The 20436-nt window shown below is 49.6% G+C and overlaps 1 protein-coding gene across 11 annotated transcripts in view; it reads right to left on the bottom strand.

Moving 5' to 3' along the window:
- Positions 1–20436, bottom strand: part of PXYLP1 (2-phosphoxylose phosphatase 1) — a 72201-nt gene that overhangs the window by 22044 nt on the left and 29721 nt on the right. For 4 of the 11 annotated variants that reach the window (XM_057545432.1, XM_057545431.1, XM_057545433.1 and 1 more), the window contains one exon: positions 11952–12083. The exons of 1 other annotated variant lie outside the window; for it this stretch is intronic. In XM_057545432.1, the coding sequence (XP_057401415.1) occupies positions 11952–12030 (79 nt within the window). In that variant the 5' untranslated portion in view covers positions 12031–12083. Of the gene's footprint in view, positions 1–9914; positions 11104–11951; positions 12084–14827; positions 15002–15952; positions 15997–16082; positions 16239–20436 lie in introns of those variants that run through there. 6 more of the 11 variants (XM_007188050.3, XM_057545438.1, XM_057545434.1 and 3 more) reach the window with 6 other exon arrangements.

Here is a 20436-nt window from a genome sequence, read left to right as displayed (position 1 = left end):
GGGGTCACCTCCTCCAGGAAGCCCACCCCAAATCCCCAAGTAGTTTGGACATCCCCCTTCTATGAGCCCACCTGGTTCTTGCTGCCCTCCTAGCTCACACTACAGTACATGTAAGCAGAGGTGTCCACAGTTTATCAACTCGCCAACCCACATGTCCAGAGGGCCAGAACTATGTCTCTTTCAAGTTTATATTCCCCCAGCAACCAGCACAGGGAAGGCCCTCTGTAAATACTCGTTGAATTAAAGGTCTGCCCTGAGCCAGGCACTGTGCTCCATGCTTCTGGTGAAATACCTTCTTGAATCCTCATGTGGGAACAGTAAGGGAAAGCAGTCACCTGACCAGCCCGGGGGGTGGGGATCGTCCAAGCAGGTTTCCTCGAGAAGACACCCAAGCTGGGACTGAAAGGCAGAAATGAAGCTGGCAACACGGCGAAGAGGAGAGGAGGACAAACACAGCAGACAAGAGGCAGCAGGCTGGCTCTAGGTACCACTGAAGCCCGGTCCAGTCGGTCCCACCAGGGCTGATGCGCAGGGATCCGGGGAAAGGTCGGCTGCAAAGGAGCAGACCTGGGCTGGAGGCACCTCTGCCCCGGCTGCTGCCTGACTTGCCCATTAGGAGTCCTGGGCTTGCCTTGTTCATCTCAAAGCGGGCTGCGGGGCAGACTCGGGGGCTGGGGAGCAGACTCCACACCTGGGGCCTAGCGCTGCAGGATACTGCTTCTCCTGGCAGGCCTCCCCAGCTCCTCCAATGCCCTCAGGACAATTAGGAACTCTGCTGATCCCACGCAGATGACAACAGCTCAGAAGAAAAAAGGACTGTGGGAGCGTCAGAAGGAACAGCGGGCAGGCAAAGAGATGGAAGGATAACAAGTTTCATCATGTAGGTGTAAAAAACCCCATGAACCTAGATGAGTGCCCCGGGACCACAGTATCACTGTGGCCAACATGAATTACAGAATAGGAGACGCCTTTAATTGATCATTAACTCAGCACCAATGGGCACGCAATTTCTTTGTGGTGTGATTTCCCAGCAGAAGAGAACACTTCATAAGCCACCCTGTGGATATGAGTCTCTCCCATTTATGTCTGCTTTACTTGCTCATCTCACCTACAGTCATTTTCATCCTGTCCTCACATCCATAAAACTTCTTGTATAAAAAGATGCCAACGAGGTCTCAATGTCAAATAATGGCAGAAAACATGAGCTCTAAAGCAGTTCCTTGGGCCCCCTCACTCGTAAAAGCAACTAGCAAACTTCTTAGAACCACAGAGTAAAACAATCAGGTGCTGTTTCACGTAGGCCCTCCCTGTCTCACCCGCACCCTCCCCAATGTACAAAGGATGGATCCATGTCCCTCATGAGCAGACATCCCTGTAGCTGTGACTAGAATTCGAGCCAACTGGCCCACACTGCTTTTTCCAGCCTTGGACTTCATCCTAGGAAGAGCAACCATCAGCCAGGCAATGGACCTCAGGCAGAGGCAGGTCAACGGACTGGCCTGGGGTTCCACAGCCTGTTAAGCCAGGCCTGCTGACCTGCCAGGCCGGGTATTTATGCATCTCCCATCCAGCCATCCAAAATTCATTGAGCACCTGCTGGGAATTCTTCAGAGAATAAAAGACTAAGGTCTCTGCCCTTCTGCAGGAGCTTACAATCCAGTTGGGGATGGTGTTAAGATATTAAATAAGAAGAAGGGAGCAGAAGGGCGTACGGTCCTTAGAGGGAAATGCCCTCAGTCATGGTGCCTCTGCACACCCTGGTCGTTGGTTTGGGGGTACAGGTGCAAAAATAATACAGGAACGACTTGGATATAAAGGAGATACTGGGAAGTACCACAGGAGTGCTCAAGAAGAGCCTCAGGGGACTTCCCTAGTGGTCCAGTGGTTAAGACTCCACGCTCCCAATGCAGGGGGCCCAGGTTCCATCCCTGGTCCGGGAACTAGATCCCACATGCCGCAACTAAAAACAAAAAAGATCCCGCATGCCGCAACAAAGAGCTCGTACATGGCAGTGTGGATCCCGCATGCCACAACAAAGACCCGGTGCAGCCAAATAAATAAATAAATATTAAAAACAAAAAAACAAAACTATACCAAATGTTAAATTCAAAACACAACACAGTAGCATTCATATAAAAAAAAAAAAAAGAAGAGCCTCAGGTGAAATACGGCCTATCAGCTAGTCTCTGCTCAGCAGCCAACGCCATGAACATGTCTGAAGAGAGATGTTTCATCCAATGATGATTTGCTTCTTTTAATTTTTATTTATTCTACTGACGGCCACACGGAAGAGAGGAAAGGAGAAAAACAAAGAGTCCAGGGTCAGGGTCAGATCATGGCTTAGCACAGGCCGCTAGGCAGAGAGCGCCTTCCCGTCTGGCCCCGGGCCTCAGGCCCCCTTAGTTACTTCCAGACGCTCAGTGACGCACACAGTCAGCGGGTCCTGTTACAGCCAGGTGTGTGCAGCCAGCTCACTCCCTGGGAGTCACTCTGACTTGCGTGAAGACAGGTCAGTGCCTCTCCTCCAGGGCACTAAGCTGGTGCCCATGGCCTCCAGCTCCTCACTCCACATGGGGGCTCTGGCCCAGGGCAGAGGACAAGGATCCACCTGCTTCCTGGCCTTCTCCCAGCAGCTCTAGCCTGAAGAACCCGCTGTATGCAGGCCTTTACAGGAGATTTTGATGGAGCACCGTGGGCCCATGCCTGGGTCAGAGCACAGCCCCTCCTTCCCTTCTGTGGGTGGCTCCTCTCCCATGCCAATCCTGTGCTGTGGTGGGCACGGTCATGCCCCTCCTCCAGGACCTTCCCCTTGCTATCCTGACGGCCCCAGGGATGGGACCTGGCAACTAGCCCACTGTGCCAATAAAGGCCCTTTCCAGGAGAGAGAACTTCTCCATGTGGAAGAGTCAGTTTTACAGGGAGTCAGGTGACCTCGGAACCCGCACCTCCTGCCATCCCGGCCCTAGTTGTTTAGTTATCCTGCTGTTGTTTAGTTGTCCGCTCTTCCTCTGATTACATAGACACCCTGGCAGGTTGGAGACAGGTGTCAGGGATCCACAGGTGTCCCAGGGCAGGTGGGCAAGTGTTGGCTGACCTCTGTCTCCTCGGCTCTGCGCTCAGCTGCCCCAGAGGTCTCACCACTGACTGCGCCGGCCAAGAACCTGGTGGGGCCGACGTGTGGCCCCAGCACCTGCTTTTCACCTTCCTAGCTCCACAGCCTGCCTCACGCTTGTTGGGACCTCAGCCCCGGGCTGGTCACCTCCCTAGGGGACTACAGTCACCTCTTCCTTGTGCCACTCAAGTCTGTCCTCACTCAGCCCTGGGGCCACAACTCCCTTAAATAATTCTGCTTATCCAAGATGGTGCCTTCTCATAAGTTAAACACCCCTAGTCCTGTCACCTGATGTCTCCGATCTCTTCCTCCCAATAGTCCAAAAGGCTCTTGAATTCTCTCCTTCACTGGCCTGCCAAAGAATAATGATTTGCTCTGACAGGTAATTCCCACAATTCCCTTTGTGTTCCTCAATCCACTAAGGCGTCTTGAACGCCCTTTCTGTCTCCAGCCTGCACTGAACATAAAAATGTGTGTAATTCTCAAATAAAAACCAGAACTACACCACCAGAGCCCCCAACAGGGTGGGCCTCGTGCGGCTGAGGACCCAGTTCCTGTCCTAGGCTGTTTGCAAGCTCTTGTCTCCTCCCTGCCTGACCCCCGTCTGACAACTGAGACCCAAGTCCACAGGACGGCCAGAGTGCAGGGGCAGGAGACCCACCGTGACCTGAGCCTGAGCCCAGCTGCGGACTCCTGGAGGGGCCAGGAAACCTCACACTCCTATGGGACCACTGGTAACTGGCCTTGACCTAACCAGGTCCCTTGGGTTAGACGCTGCGAGCACCAAGGACTCCAAATCATGACAGAGACTAGAAATCAGAGAGACGTTCAAGACAGGTCCCCAAAAAGAGCTATGAAGAGAACCTCAGACATCCTTAACCATCTCAGGGCCTGGATCCCCTCTACCTTACCTCTGAGAATCCGATAAGAGCTACTGATCCTCAGCCCTGAAAAAGGACTGCATACACTTACTTTTAAATTTGATTTCTCGGGGTTCACAGCACCCCTGAAACCATGTGAGACAATGCAGATGTCCATGAACTCAGGCTAAGAACTCAGTGTACCTGGAAATAGGTTTCCAATTTCAACACCCTTGAGAAGAGATTTTTTTCTTTTTTACAAAATGAAAAGGGATCTTTACAATTCATATAAACACGTGTTCATCCTAAAATAGCCATCAATACTAAGGTATAAAAAGAAGTGAGTCATGCATATTCGTCCCACCCAGAGAACCCACAGTGAATGCTGCAGTGTGTGTGTGGCTGGATGTCCTGGCAGAGGTGAAACTGTTCTCCTGTCCCTGCTCCGGTGGGAATGGTGACAGGGTCACTATGGCCCAAGGACATTGTTCCCCCTTCCCCAAGAGCAAAAAGTTTTCTGTGTCTCAAAGGTCTGCACCCCACTGAGGCCACCAAACCAACGGCTCAGAAAGGTGGGTCAAGGCTGGTCATTGGCTTCTGTGAAAAGGGTCCAAAGGAAGAGCGGTCAGGTGGGTGGGAGAGCCTTGGGGAGGCCACCTCAGTGAGAGACCACGCACTGCGGGGGGCAAGGGGGCCTCAGGCGTCTGGATGCTGTGAAGACTGGCCATCTCACTCTCTGCTAGATACCTGAGACTGGGGAGAAGCAAAGCGGGGTTCCAGGTTCCCCAAGAGGCAAAACCCCTGGCCAGTGGGGTCCAGCCCCTCAGATGGCATAGAAAAAAGAGGGAGGGAGACAGGGAGGGCAAGAGGTGATGCCGGAGCCCAAAACAGTTAATTCAGAGAGGGCCCTGCATTGTGGCCAACTCCCCGTCCCTCCCACTCCGGGCGGCCTGGCTCTGCTGGGCCCCAGTGAGGCATCGTGTCCTGGGGCCACACTGGCAGGAAGGATGGTGAGACAGTTCCAGAGCTCTCTCTGTGTGCGTTCCTGACTTCACCTTCTTATTTGGGATTCAGATTCTGTCCCCCAAGACCTCACTGCTGATCAGTCTCAAAAACCTGCCCCTCCAACCCCTTCCCCCTGGTGGGACGCTACCAAGACCACAGGGCTCTGCCTCTGATGACCACTTACCTCACTTCAAGTTTTTTTTTGTTTAATGTCATCAGCTTGGAGCCCTGTTGCCAAGACAACAGGAGTGGGGCCCAAGCTGTTGAGTGCAAACTCCACCTGGGCAGACTCCCACTGCATCCCTGGCTCACCTCCACTCAGTGGGTGCTCCAATGTCAACATCCTGCAGCTTCCTTTCCTACTTTGTCTCTCTCTTCATACAGTCTTGGCGATTGGCACATGTTCTCCTGAATTCACTGACTCATTTTTACTAACACTTCCTAGTTTTACTAACTAGCCTGGATAGTTTCCTCTCCTCTAAAACGGGAGATTCCCCTTCTTATCAATATTGCTGACTACACACACACACACACACACACACACACACACACACACACACACACAAAAGTACCACATGTCCTTTTAGTAGATATATTATGACCAACCTTCCAAGTCAATACAGACAGGTCTATGTAAACACGGTATAATGGATGCAGCAGTATTTCCTGTTGGACACTTGGGTTGTCTACCCCTTTTTCCTATTATAAGCAGTGATGCAATAAACATCTTTGAGCATACATCTCTGTCCTCCGTCTATTCTTAGGAGAAATTCTCTAAGATCAGAAACAAGGAAGGAGGGAAGGAAAGAAGGAAGAAAGGAAGGGAGGGAGAGAGGGAGGGTGAGGGAGAGAGCGGGAAGCCGGCGGGGGGAGAAAGAAAGAAAGAGAGACAGAGACAGAGACAGAAACAATGTCCCCACCCTGGAAGAAAACTAGAAAGAATCCACGGACATAAATGTGTCCCATTTTTAGTTCGTGGAAGGGCCTGCGTGGTACATGATACTCTCACCTCTTCAATAATAACTATGACATGAGCTTAAGACGTTATGATAAAAGCTGATTTGTCAGACTTAATTTTGTCACTTACCTACAGAATTTTTCCTACCCAAAGATATTTAACTCTATGTGGTAGCTGGGCATGAAACATTCAAAGAAAAAGCAAAATTAAAACTCTCAGAAATCAAAGAAAATAAATCTCCAAGAAAAGGATCAAGATTAATTTAAAAAATACTAAATAAAGAATTTATTTAGAACCTATGAACCCTTAGGTTAAAAATGCAAGCCCTCATTTTAAATTTCTCGTTTTTTTGGACTTCGACTCACCAAAATAAAGACCCAGGAGGAACCTTACTGTGTTTTTTAAATACACAGTACATTAGAGCCTTGGCATCCTAAGGGTTGCATCCCCAAACCTTTGCCACCAAAACATATTAAGATCTTCATGAATCCCCAAATTTACACACGTCACCCGGACACATGCTTTCCTCCATAAAATGTACACAGGACAGAGAAGAGAGAATGACAAAGCCCCGCAGCTTTGCAGGGCAGGACGCAGGACCAGCCCAAGGTGCCCACTCACAACTATGATTACGTGCATTTGTGCCTCAGCAAAATCCCCGCCACCATACGCCACGGACCTTCGGGGGGGCCCACGAAGAGCTGCAGCTGCAAATGCCAACAGCCGACCTCGAAGGGTGGCAGGCATGAGGCCCCAGCTCTTCCTCCTGCTCCGCTCCCACCCGGCTGCCGGGGCTTGTCCTGCTTCTCTGCTTGCTCAGGGTGCTCTCCCCAGGCCTCCTCATCCAGGGCCAACAGCTCCACGTGGTCGACCTCCCAGAATGTGTGCCGGGTACTTCCTTCGGCCTTCGGCACACTTAAGCCAGGTGGAGGGGCCGTCTGTGTGAGCGGCTGCGTGGACGCATGAATGAAGGCAGCATCCACTGAACCACCTGAGCCAGAATCCTACACGGCATGGCAGAGCCTTCCCTTCTCTTTCTTCACCCCGGTCCCGCTGCACCGCCCCATCGTTTAGCTGAAAGTCCACAGAATCACCTGATGCTCTCAGCTTTGCTCCTTCCTTTCGGGGCCAACACCTTCATCAGAGCCACTCCTAGCCTTTAACTGGAGGAGGAAAGTGGCCCCGAGTTGTCTCTCAGTATCAGCCTCCCACCGGCCTCTGAATGGGCAGCAGCCAAACTCTGTGTACATTAGAACCCCCGGGGAGTTCTACTCCCACAATTCTGATTCTATGGGGAGGGGCACAAATGTGCTCTTTTTTTGGTTTTGGAACATGCCTTTTAACAGACGCCCGGGGCTACTCTGATCAAGGTGCTCAGGAGACCACTCTCTGGCAAACACTGTACCAGACTGTGGTCTTTCCCAGACAAATCTAATGATATGCTGTCTTCCCTGCTTCAGTGGCTCCCCATACTTTCAGGATATAACACGGTGATGGAGGTGGCCTGGGCCTTTGTCCACCTTCACAGCTACACACCGGTGACTAACCGGGTCCAGCTCTCTCCTGCCCTGCCTTTGCACACCCACCTCCATCTGCCAGGAATGCCCTTCCCAGCTTCCTCTTTGGACAACTCCAACTCATCCCTCAAGGCTGAAGCGCGGATGTCACCTCCTCTGGGAATGAGTCTTCCCTGACCTCCTACGCTGGACTGGCTTCTTGTCCTTCATCCGCCCATGTCACCCTGTCACGAGTCATCTCTCATTCATTTTATTTAACAAACGTGCATAGAGTGATTATTATGTGCCAGGAACTGTTCTAGGTGTGTTATAAATATCCTTTACCAACCCAATGAAATAGGAACTCTCATTATCCCCATTTTACAGATGAGGAAACCGAGGCACAGAGAGGGTAGGTAACGTGCCTGAGCTCACATAGTTGGTAAGTGGCAGGACAGGGACTCGACCCAGGCAGTCTGGCTCTGGAGTCCACGTTCTTTCCCACTTCCTCGTGGGGCTGCCTCTTTCCTGTCCTAGCATATTGTACACTGTGTTCCAAGTATCTGCTCGGGATTCTCCTCCACCAGACAGAGAGCTCCTGTGGCTCCCAGGAGATGAAACGCCCAGCCCTGGCCCAGCACACAGTGGAATGTTTGCTGAAGGACAAAGCTATGCAAACTCATGGCACTGGATCAACAACGAAAGATAAAAATTCCCAAAACCTTAGAGTCTGAAGAGGTTTTAAATGGGATCAGGTCCAGTGGCCTGCCTACTGTCCTATTCTGCATAGAGCGACGCTCCAGGGTGTGCACACAGCCCACTACACCTCCGCGTGACGATGACATTCAGGAAGCGTCACTTGATGCTTAACTAAAATGTGTCCCCCTGGCCACCAGGCCACACAGAGCTGGTCTAACTCCTCTTGCAGATACTGGATAGAGATAGGGTTCTTCAGATATTGAAGACAGCCTTCACTCTGGCTTTCACTTTGGCAGGTTAACCCTCCCCTCTTCTACCTGGGGATCTGACTTTCCAGTCCGCCTTGGACATCTCCCTTAGGAACCTGCTCTGGTCAACCAGGGCCCTGCCCAAGATACAGGTACCCAGTGTAGACTGACCCCTATCATGGCCAATGAACTCTGATCAAAAAGAAAGAAATGCATGATATACTGTTTCAAAAGCTCTCTCCACAAGTGGCTGAAGCAGCAGCCTTTGGGACACCAAGAGCCCTGGATTCTGGTGATGATATATCATGACAGGACTCTACTGTTTACATTGACTGTGCTTCCCCGAGCCAAGGGTTTTCCCACAAAATCTCCGTTCTCACGCCAATGTTTCAAAATAGCAACAAGGAACTCCATTTTACAGAAGAAGGAATAGAGGCTCCAGGAGGCCACACCTGCCGAGGGCACACAGCTGCTAAGTGGCAGAGCGGCACTCAAACCCAAGGCTGTGGTGCCAGGGTCTGCGAGCTGAGCTCCTGCCACGCTGCCATTCTGGGAATGGTGGTTGGAACGTGGTGAAAAGAGCACAGGATAAGCATGAAGGAAAGGCTGGGTCAAGGCAGGAAAATGGACGATTACAAACGAGCAGAAAAAGCAGCAAAATAACGAATCATCCACAGGTTTTCATAACCCAAGTGGTCTTTTCCTGTCGCACTGAAGGAGTCCTTCAATTTGAGAAGTTATTTTTCCACTTGTACACATTTTAACTAGAATAACTAATGATATATATATACCTTACTTGTTCCCTTCTTCGATTTGAATATCGGGAATTTCAGAATCCCTCTATTTCCAAACTCAAAGACATCAAGGACTTGAAAACACAAAATGAATGATTTTCATTAATGTCTGCTAGCATACAGGGAGTCATTCCTACCATTTAAAATAAACGTAGTTTCAGAAACTATGAACTGTATTTTAATCTTTTTTGTATCCTTTCCCTAGCACCTCTACCCCAACAGTGTAGAAAAATATCCAACACACATAAGCACTTAATAAATATATGTGGGTTCACATACACACTTTCTGTACCAAGAGGAAGAAATGTTTTTTAAACAACCTGATTTTTTTCATTGTAACCTGGGTCTTAACTTTCTCATATTCAGAACATCAGAAAAAGAAAACTATCAACAAGACAAAATAAAATATACAATCATTTCAGAAAACAAATAAAAAAATATTGTTCATTTAAAACATGAGAAAACCAAGTTCTATTTGATTGCCTCAAATATATCACCTAAAACAATTATATGTCCTAATCCGGTATTCAAAAATAAGTCAAAAGAAACGGTAAAGAAAAAAGTCCATATATTTTAGGGTAAGGATGAAAATATAAGTGTTACTTAAGCAGACACCTTTGTATTACGAATTAGTCCAGTTTCTTACACCATAATAATTAGCAACCAATAAAGCGACTAAAAAACAAAGCAATTTAACTCAATTTTCACACGGAAATAGTTAAATTCCAAAGTTACAGTTTACCTAGAAGCAGAAGAGCAGTCAGAATGTTCATATCTTAATGTCTTCCCGAACTCCAACGTATTCAAGAATAAAGACCTCAGACCCAGGCAGGCCAATTTACCCTGCAAAATTTTCCCGAAAAACAGTACGGCTGAAAAGTGGCTCTCCTAAAACAGAAGGTACTTTCAGAAGAGTTATATAAGCGAAACACACAGGCCAATTCAGGGATGCGGAAACCACCCCATGCAAGAGAAACGCAGCAAGCACAAGTAACCCACATTCACGTCTCAGAACCTGTCAGGGTCTCAGAATAACAATCAAGGTTGATTGTAACATCCTGCCTCTCCAGTGACAGGATGGAAAGTTTTTAATGAAAAGTTATAAACAAGTAAATAAATGACAGTCCTAACACACTTTCTGGAAAAGATTCTTTTTTTTTTTAAAAAACAGTTTATTAACCATCTGGAGTATCTTTAAACTTTAAACAAGTATCTTCTCTTGACCTCTTTCCTTATTCTGGAAGGACAAAGTGAGTATTTTTAATTCTCTTTACTGTTTGAAGTGCCTGTCATATGCACTAGATGTGTGCATGGAATATGTCACAAACTGGAGGTGAAGCGGAGAAACTTGTTCAAAGCCGCTTCCCTTCAAACCACTTATTCCAAACGCCAAGTCTTTCCCACGTCCCCCAGCACACTCAGAGCACCCTGCTCTCGCAGCCGCCTGCCCTTCCTTCCGTCAGGCAGACAGTGACAGCAACGCCACCTCCTCACAGAGATGTCCCAGGCGGTGATGGGGGCCAAGCCCTTGTCTCCCACCCATCGGGGTGAGGTGGAAAGTGGAGGGCAGGTAGGTGGCAGCAAAAACACAATTGCCGGCATTGCTCAGATATTTTCTCGGCTTCAAGTACACAGCACCAGAAGGATAGGGAATTAGGGTCAGCCTGCTTTCCAGAGCAGGTGTAGACTCATTCATTCTCTTAAACATTCCTGAGACACCTCCTGTGTGGTCGGCAGTGCTGGTTCCCGTGATAAAGAGGGAAACAGATGTGGGTCCTGCTCTCAAAGAGCAGACAGTCTTGTAGATGGAAAAGACACAGGAACTGAAAAGTATGATACTGCACGGCTAGTGTAAGGAGGGGAGCAGGTTCAGGGCACCCCGGATGTACAGCCAAGAAGCCCAGACCCAGTTAGGGAGTCACGGAACGTTCCTGAAAAAGAAAGGACTGAGTGAACCATGTGGAGGAGAAGATGGAAGGGAGGTGAGGAGGGCAGTCCAGGCAGAGGGGCCAGCAGGATCTGGGCACAGAGCACAACCTGGATGTGGAGAGAATGCCAAGCCACTCGACAAGCCTCTGGTGTAAAGTTCAAGGTGAGAGAGGGGCCCCAGGGAGGCAAGGGGCCTCCCGGAGACCCACCACTGAAGGGTTACAACCAAGAAGGTACCAGACCAGATCTGTTATTTGAGGACAACCACCCTGAGGGAGCAGTGGGGCACACAGAGTTGGGGCCCAGCCTGAGCACAGGCTCCCAGTGAAGGGCAGAGTACAGGCGGTGAGGCCCACGGACTGGCTTCCTCAGCTGTGCTCACCATGTGGGGTTTCCCATGCACGGTCCCTGCTGCCCAGGGGCTGAGTTTGGTACTGGGACCTAATCCCCCTACCCTCCCTAATAACGGACACCCAACCCCCAAAGAACCAACTGGTGGGCCAGGCACCTCTGTTGTGTGACCTGGCACGAGGACACGAGCTGACCACTCACTGTCTTCGCCTTGGGAACCTGAACTAAAGATCCAGGAATAACCAGGCGGTTTAGGAATCCAGGGAGAAGCCAAAAACGAGTCACGAGGCTTAGTGATTGCCCTTGTTCCTCACAGGCACAGAATCACAGCCACACACCACCAGGGCCGACAATAAAAAGATCGGGTTGTCTGAAACCTCACTGTTCACTGAAAGAACAAAGGCTTTGGGACCTATGTGCTTCCTCCCCATGGGGCCTTCTATTTCAGAGAGGAGCACGCCTCCCTGCCTCCAGGACCCGCCAGCCCAGCCACACTCACAGAACTGGAGGCTGAGGCTCACGAAGGCCAGCAGCGCAGCCAGGGCCAGCAGCAGCACGAAGCGATTGCGGAAAAGCATTATTATTTGTTTTATCTTCTCGTCATGGTTTCACCTCGAATCAGGAACACATCCTGTGAAGAGAGGAGAGGCGAGAAACATGTGTTCCAAGGTGGAAAACCAAGTCTGTCAACTGGAAATAATCTAATTAGCTCCGTCCTCCGGCAGGGAAGCGTGAATCCCCTTCGGAGAACATTCGTGCGCTGTTGCTGATGTCTTCGCCCCCAAACTAGCCCAGCTGAGAAGGTGCCCTTCAAATTAACAAGTGGGAACGGTCTGTGAATGCTTCGTTTATCTGACCTCAACAGAGAAGGAGATTTTACAGCATGGTCTTTCCAAAGAAAAACGGACAGGATGTTTATTGAGCACTTACAGTGTGCCGGACACATGAAGTCTTTACAAGGACCAGCAAATGCTCACCCCATTCTGACCCCCAACTTCCAAATCTTCAACCGTTTCTGATGAACACTTCGCTACGATGACGCTGCTTCTTTAACTTCGATCGTTAGCCTGAATGTCAATCACTGCCTCATGCCCCACTTTAATGCCTTTAGGGACAGCTGGGCTGTGTCGATGACCTGTTCCTACATCAAGTAGGAACATGTGCTAATTAGAGACCTCCCCCGATCCTGAACCACTGGGCCTATTTCAGCTGCATCCATGGGTCTTCCTGCAGCCCCACTCACCATTCTAATTTTCTCTGACCATGTTAGACCTGTGCAAAAGGACTTTAAAAAAACGCTGAATGAGGCTCTAAATGTCCCTCCTGTGAAAAAAGTGAATGGTTGCTATGGGTTTTATTTACCCCATCAGTCTTAGATACCAAATTTATTTCCTGATTCTCATTGGGGTTTAAAATAGAACTTGAAAATCACAGCCTCTTCACAAAAGGTTCTTAACCACAGCAAGATTATAACAGTTATTTCAAACCTGATTTTAGTGGCAGAATCTTTTTCTCCTTCAAATACAATAGAAAAGCAATCAGATAAAAGCTCACCTGCTAATGCGGTGAGGGCTGCACAACTCTATGAATATATTAAAAGCTATTGAATTATACCCTTTGGGTGAGCTGTTTGGTATGTGAATTATAACTCAACAAAGCTGTTAAAAAAAAAAAAAAAGCACATGTGTAGGGAACGACGCAGGAGCCAGAGCCGTGGGGTCTCTTGCTTCCCAGCTGCCCTCCCCCAACTCACCCACCTCCACACCCAGGGCCCTACAAGGGGGTTTGAGAACCACTTCTTTAAAAGACCTGTCAGACTTTCTACCACAAGAGAACAGTGGCTAAAAAGACTGACGAAAATACACTTGCACCTCACAGTTGAGCCTGTATGTCCAGCGTCCGGCAACTCTGTTAACAAATGGATCCCAATTTATACCTTCAGATGAGCACTGCTTCTGTCCCTTTAGTCACCACTCCTATCCAGGGGCCAGTACTTCATGTCCCAAGGTGATCTATCCTCCTGGGGACACTCACCTCCCTGCCCTGGTGGGGACTCACCAGCCTCACAAGCTCTCTGGCGTTTCTGGCTAAAACAACACACAACCCTGGTTGATACCACCCAGGATTTAATATATTTAGGACCCCAAATAAATGTTTTCTGTTTCCAAAACTCAAACTCCCCATGGCCTCCCCCTGGGGGTGTTTGCAAGGACACCCACAGACCCTGAAAGCAGCCCACCAGAATCTACCCTTGGTGAGAGGCCAAGGCCAGGACTTCTGCACTGAACCCCCAAGGTGGCTGAGGTCACAATGAGAGACAGGATGTGGGCCCATCTGACTGTGGCAACAAAGAAGGTGAAGCCTTCATGTGGACAAACCCCAATCCCAGATATAAAGCATCAAGCCTGGGTGGCTCTGAGCCGCTGATCCAGGCTGGCGAGTTCCTTGCCTGGGGTGTCTGGGAGGCGTCAGAGTCTATTCTCTCGTATCCTCGACCTTGGGGGTGTCCTTGGCAATGCTCATCTGATGGTTCAACGCAACCGTCCCCCTCCCCGCCCAAAGGAAAACAGCCTAAGTCAAATCCAAGTCACAGTCTCTCTACCCCTCACCCTGGACAGGTTCTGCTGCCTGGCCAAGCTCCCTAGGGATGAGCATGGAAGGCACCGACACTGAACTACAAACACTGGCCAGTATTTCCAAAATATACCCCACCCGGGTGGAATGTCAGCGTTCCCTGGAGCAGCCTCCCCTGGGCAGCTTCCAACCTTTGCTCCACTCCTCCAGGAACCAGGAACTTCTAACTGCTCAAACCCATCCATTCCCTTAGGATTCCCGTGACATGCCCTGAGGACAGACTTGGTAATTCCTAACATGCAAGCAGAAAATCGAAACTCAAGGGCACAAGGTTATTAAGTGGTGATGACAAGATACGAAATGAGATCTGTGCCTCTAAAGCTCTTTCTTATGCCTTACAGTGTCATCCCCACATGTCCACATACTTGATTCTAGTTGCAACCCGTGTATCTATGCAGAACAAGTTAACTCTTGGCCTGTGCCAGCTTCTTAGCTACCTGAGGACGGCTGGCTGCTCCTGGCTCACTGGCCTGTGGATTTCAGAACCCTCTCACTAACTCAGTCGTTCCCGATTGGATTTATTCTGCTTTACAATGACCTTCTTATAAGGGGATCCTTTTAATGTGGGGAAGGTGAGTGGGGTGTGTGGATGGAGATTAGATCACAGAACGTGGAGAAGGTTCAGAGCAATGTCCCCCTTTGGGTGTCCCTGTTCCCCCAACAATAAATATCCTGGGGCTTTCCTTCATGCCTTCCTGTGCCTTCTGTTATGCTACCACCTTCTTTTGAGGCTAATACCACCTTTGGAAGGGCTCCATTTCCTTTACACGAACATCTTCAAGTGTTCCTGCCCAGCAGATGGCCTTTGGGGCCTTTCAGAGTTCTGTTAGGAGGGTTCTGCTTTTCTTGTTGCCTGAAGATGCTTCTCTGTGGGACCACGTCAGCAGCACGTGCAGAGAAAGGGCACACGGCACTCTGGAGGCAGACAGAGCTGGGTCAGAACCTCGAGCTTGGCGACCATGGGCCAAGTTACTTAATCTCTCTGAGATTCAGTTTCCTCATCTGTAAATTGGGACTAATTACCCAGGGATGTTGTGAGGCTAAGTACAATCCCCAGCGTATGGTAGACGCTCAAAAGAAAATGGTTGTCAGGAACTTCCCTGGTGGTCCAGTGGTAGAGAATCCTCCTTGCAATGCAGGGGATGTGGGTTCGATCCCTGGTTGGGGAACTAGGATCCCACATGCCGCAGGGCAACTAAGCCTGCGCGCCACAGCTGCTGAGTTCGCGCACTTCAACGAGAGAGCCTGAGTGCCGCCAACTACAGAGCCCACGCGCTCTGGAGCCCGCGGCCGTGACTAGAGAGAGAAAAACCCGCACGCCACAGCTAGAGAGAAACCTGAGCAGACCGCGCACCGTAACAAAATGATCCCTCTTGCCTCAACAAAGATCCCGTGTGCCACAACTAAGACCCAACGCCGACAAAAAACATAAGGAAAATAAATAAATAAAATAAATAAATATTAAAAGAAAATGGTGGGCTTCCCTGGTGGCGCAGTGGTTAAGAATCCGCCTGCCAATGCAGGGGACACGGGTTCGAGCCCTGGTCCGGGAAGATCCCACATGCCGCGGAGCAACTAAGCCCATGCACCACAACTACTGAGCCTGCACTCTAGAGCCCGCGAGCAACAACTCCTGAAGCCCGCGTGCCACAGCTACTGAAGCCTGTGCGCCTAGAGCCCGTGCTCTGCAACAAGAGAAGCCACCGCAATGAGAAGCCCGCGCACCGCAACGAAGAGTAGCCACCGCTCACCTCAACTAGAAAAAGCCCGCGCGCAGCAACGAAGACCTAATGCAGCCATAAATAAAAAATAAAATAAATACATTTAAAAAAAGAAAGAAAATGGTAATGAAAATGGCTTCGTTACCTACTCATCTTCTGTCAGTTCACTCTGCTGCTTCCTCCCTCCTCCTCGGAAAGAAGAAGAGTTTCTTAACCTGTTTGCTGGTTCCTCCAGCTATGTGAGTGCTAAAATGGTCACCTGTTCTCATCCCCACCTGTCCCTCTGTCGCTCCGGCTCAGATGCCATCTTCAGCCTTGCACTGTGGGCCTGGGATGCAGCCTTGCTGCCCGGGGGAAACCACCCATCACTGATTTCTGAGCCTGGTGGTGTCTCTTGCTTTAGAAGCTCAGGAACCAGATTTGCCTCTTGGTTGCCCTGCATTTGGGTGTGGGTGGTGAGAACTTTCTTCCGGTGTTGGGCTGGGTCTGACCTTTAAGCACTTCCTGCCTCCAGGCTCTCGAGAGATTTTCCACCACACTTACTGACAGATGAGGCCACTAGAACTGCCTCTTTGCACGAGGGTGAGTCACAGCCTGGTTCAGAGTTGTCTTCAGGTGGGCATCAGGTGGAAACAACTGCTTTTGCTAAGTTAAATCTCAGGCTTATAGACAGGTTTGATTTGTTGCGGTGACGGCCCCCAGTCTGTTCATGCCTTTCTGTATCCACGACCTTGTGTAGATGCCTCCCAAACCGACTCTAAGCTTGGACAGGTATATGCTTTGGCCAACGGGACGATAGCAAATAAGCTGCAAACAGAGGCATGAAAAGTACTTATGCATTAGGGCTTGTCCTCCTTGGCTGCTTTTAGAACACCAAGACCACCGTGTGAAGACGCCCAGGCGAGCTGTTGGACAATGAGAGACCACATGGGGCCAAGGCAAGCAGTCCCGGCTGAGGCTCTCTTCAAACCACCAGCCTGCCAATCACCACACATGTGAGCAAGGCCATCCGAGACCATCCAGTCCAGCCATACCACCCGTAGATGGAGATCAGGAGAGTCAGCCCAGACTAAAAGGACTGCACGGCCAACCCCCAGATCACAGCAAATATGTAAAGGTTGCTGTTTTAAGCCACTAAGTTTGGGGAGCTTGAGACCTGTAAAGCAAAAGCTAACTGATCCAATAAGAGAAAATACCCTGGGTTGTTTTTTTTTTTAAACTTTGGATTTATTTATTTATTTTTGGCTGCGTTGGGTCTTCGTTTCTGTGCGAGGGCTTTCTCTAGTTGCGGCGAGCGGGGGCCACTCTTCATCACGGTGCGCAGGCCTCTCACTGTCGCGGCCTCTCTTGTTGCGGAGCACAGGCTCCAGACGCGCAGGCTCAGTAGTTGTGGCTCACGGACCTAGTTGCTCCGCGGCATGTGGGATCCTCCCAGACCAGGGCTCGAACCCATGTCCCCTGCATTGGCAGGCAGATTCCCAACCACTGTGCCAGCAGGGAAGCCCCTACCCTGGGTTTTTACCAGGAAATTCTAAGCCAGGGTCTAGATCCCTATATCCTCATCTTTTTTTTTTGCAGGCACTACATACCAAAGCTCCATCTCATCTACATTCTTCAATATGCTGAGGGCTTTTGGGGGAAGGAGCTATATTTAGTTCCAGATTTAAAACACCGAGGATACGTTGGGTTAACCAGATGGCTGGGATCGTATGACTGCCGTACTGCTTTTAGTTTTGGGCTATTGACGTCTCCACGTTATCTGTGGCTTTTCATTTGATGACACAGGCCTCCATCTAGGGACACCCACCGTTTCCCCTTGATATGTTCTGGGTTTCTGTGCCCCTACCTTCTGACTCGCCCTTGGCAGACTGCAAATGGCAAGTAATGGTCAGAATCTCATTACTGCCACTGTGCTAGGACCAGCCTGGTGGCACAAAGCCTAGGGGCCGGGGGGAGGGGGAAGGGGGCAGCACATGAACACCGAACCTGGGATAAACATATACATGCCTTCTCCTGGAGCTAATTTTCCTAGAATACTTGGAAAGGAAGGTCATGTTCTGTTCTTTTTTTTTTTTTTTTTTAAATGGCTAAAGAATAACGATATAACTACATGGCTTTGAAGTTTGCATTTGCAGCTGGAGCTAGGACCCCAATGTGAGAACCCGGTGTATGGCTCCGCCCTGGGGTGTTTCTTCACTTCTTCAGTGGAGGAGATCCGGGGAGCCCTGATATAGCGGAAAACATGAGGCTTCAGAGACCGGCATATCGGTGTCAAGTCCCTGCTCTGCCGCTATTTTCTTCTGTGTCCTCCTGACAACTTCACCTTGCTGAGTTTCAGGATCCTGATCTTTAAATAAGATTAGGGATAAGCGCATAAAAGAGCAGAGTAGGACTTCCCTGGTGGCGCAGTGGTTAAGAATCTGCCTGCCAACGCAGGAGACAACGGGTGCGAGCCCCGGTCTCGGAAGATCCCACACGCTGCAGAGCAACTAAGCCTGTGCACCACAACTACTGAGCCTGAGCTCTAGAGCCCGCGAGCCACAACTACTGAGGCTGCGTGCCACAACTACTGAAGCCCGCGCGCCTAGAGCCCGTGCTCCGCAACAAGAGAAGCCACCGCAATGAGAAGCCCGCGCACCGCAACGAAGAGTAGCCCCCGCTCGCTGCAACTAGAGAAAGCCTGTGCGCAGCAACGAAGACCCAATGCAGCCAAAAATAAATAAATAAACAAACAAATAAATAAATTTATTAAAAAAAAAAATTTATTTAAAAAATAAAATAAAGAGCAGGAGTAAACATAATACGCAGAGCACCTGGCACAGAGCAGGGAGGTGCTGTGTGCGACCCCCAGCTCTGGAGGAGCCCCACAGACCTCTGCCCACGAACTAACCACAAAGAGTCGCCCTTTCCCGGAGCTGCTGCTTCTGCCCCATGCTGTGGTTCCCCTTCCAAACCCTGGCCACGGGCCACTGCCTCATTCACGAGCCCAGCCCCACCCGTCAGGGCGGCCGGCCACGTTTGCAGCCCGTTCCTGGCCCGCCCCACCATGCCAGCCTTCCTTGGGGCTGACTCAGCTGTGGTTTCCCGCCCTGCCACAGGTTTTCCAGCCTGGAACATCTGTCTCAGCTTCTGTTGGGCCCCATCCTAAGAAGACAGGATTACCAGCCAACAGGCTCTCTCCGTCTCTCTGGCCCAAGCTCCAGCCCCATTCTCCAGAGACCCTTTCTCCTTTTCCATCCCTAGCGGGGAGGCTCTCAGCCACTCAAGAAATCAAGCATTCCTTGGGTCTCCTTCTGGTCACAAACCTGCATATTCCCTCCACAGGAGTTCGGAGCACGCACGCCCCTGGGATCTACTGCAGCTCCTCCAGATAACCCAGAGAACTTGTCCAAGTCATGCCAAGAGACAGCCAGGACTGGGCCCACAGCAGAAACCCCACAGCCTGCTCACAGCCCAGAAAGCAAAGTCCACAGGAAGAGTCACTGCCACATCAGCCGGGTGAGATGCTGCGGGATTGCGACCTACTTCAGTACAGCTCCCACCTCCCCTAATCGTCAAACATCTCTCAAGTCCCATCACCTTCCATGGAAGATGCTCTTGACTCAGTATGACATCATGGCCAAATCCAATCCCTGTAAATACTTCAGTGGAAACCACTGTTTCATGTTGCAGGCTGAACATATTAACAGTTACCAATCATCAAATGTCTACTGGGCCCAGCCTTAGTCCCCACTGCTGAACCCACATGGTAAAAATATCTTAAATCCAGAAATAGAATTATTACTCTGAATCCCTGAGGAAGCAGCGAGAAAGAAAACAAACAAATAAGCAAACAGAAAACTCAGTTAACTTAATTCAACTTTACAACAGATTTGAATAGTGAAAGAAAATATTTTAGAATGTAATTCTGAAAAAAAGCACTAGTAAACAGGCAGTTCCCATTATTGTATTATGGTAAATACCATTTCTGAATTAAGAGAAAAAAGGAATATATCAAAGGCATTTTTACAAGCTACCATTCTACCACCAGAGATTTCCAAAGCCCAAGCCCTGGCCTGATTTTCATCTTGTAAAAGCTGGAAATGCCACGTCTGGTGACTCCAGTCTCAGAGTCCCCTTCAAAGTGTACAGAATTTAGGGTTTTAAACGTGACCATGACGGTTTGAAAGAAAAATGTGCTTTCAATTATCTCACATGTGTAGTTAAAATACCATTACCAGGAATAGAAAGACGGTATTAAAGAAAATGCTTTAGATGTATTCTATACTTTGATATATTTTTTTTCGGTCCGAATCATTTTGGCCTAAGTAAATACAGCATTATAATTAACAAAAAACCCTCAAGTCTATAATTGTGAACTAAATATGAACCAAGCAAAGGTAAAAGCTGCATCTTCGTAGTCCTCCCCCTCCAAGGTCACCTCAAAGTGGAGTTTAATTGCAAAATCAAAGACGCCTGGCTAAGAATAAACCAACCTTGAAGTCTGATGAGTGAGAGCCTGATAGATTCCAGAACCTCCTGCAAAGCACCAAGGGGGCTGTGAGCTCCCAGCAGTCATTCACATTCCAGCTATTCAAACTCCAGCTAACCTGCAGGCTGGGTTCTAAAGGCCGAAACCGATTCATTCAT

Source organism: Balaenoptera acutorostrata, chromosome 4, assembly GCF_949987535.1.
Source record: "Balaenoptera acutorostrata chromosome 4, mBalAcu1.1, whole genome shotgun sequence".
In the NCBI taxonomy this organism is placed as follows: Eukaryota; Metazoa; Chordata; class Mammalia; order Artiodactyla; family Balaenopteridae; genus Balaenoptera; species Balaenoptera acutorostrata.
This window is presented reverse-complemented; position numbering and strand designations above follow the sequence as displayed.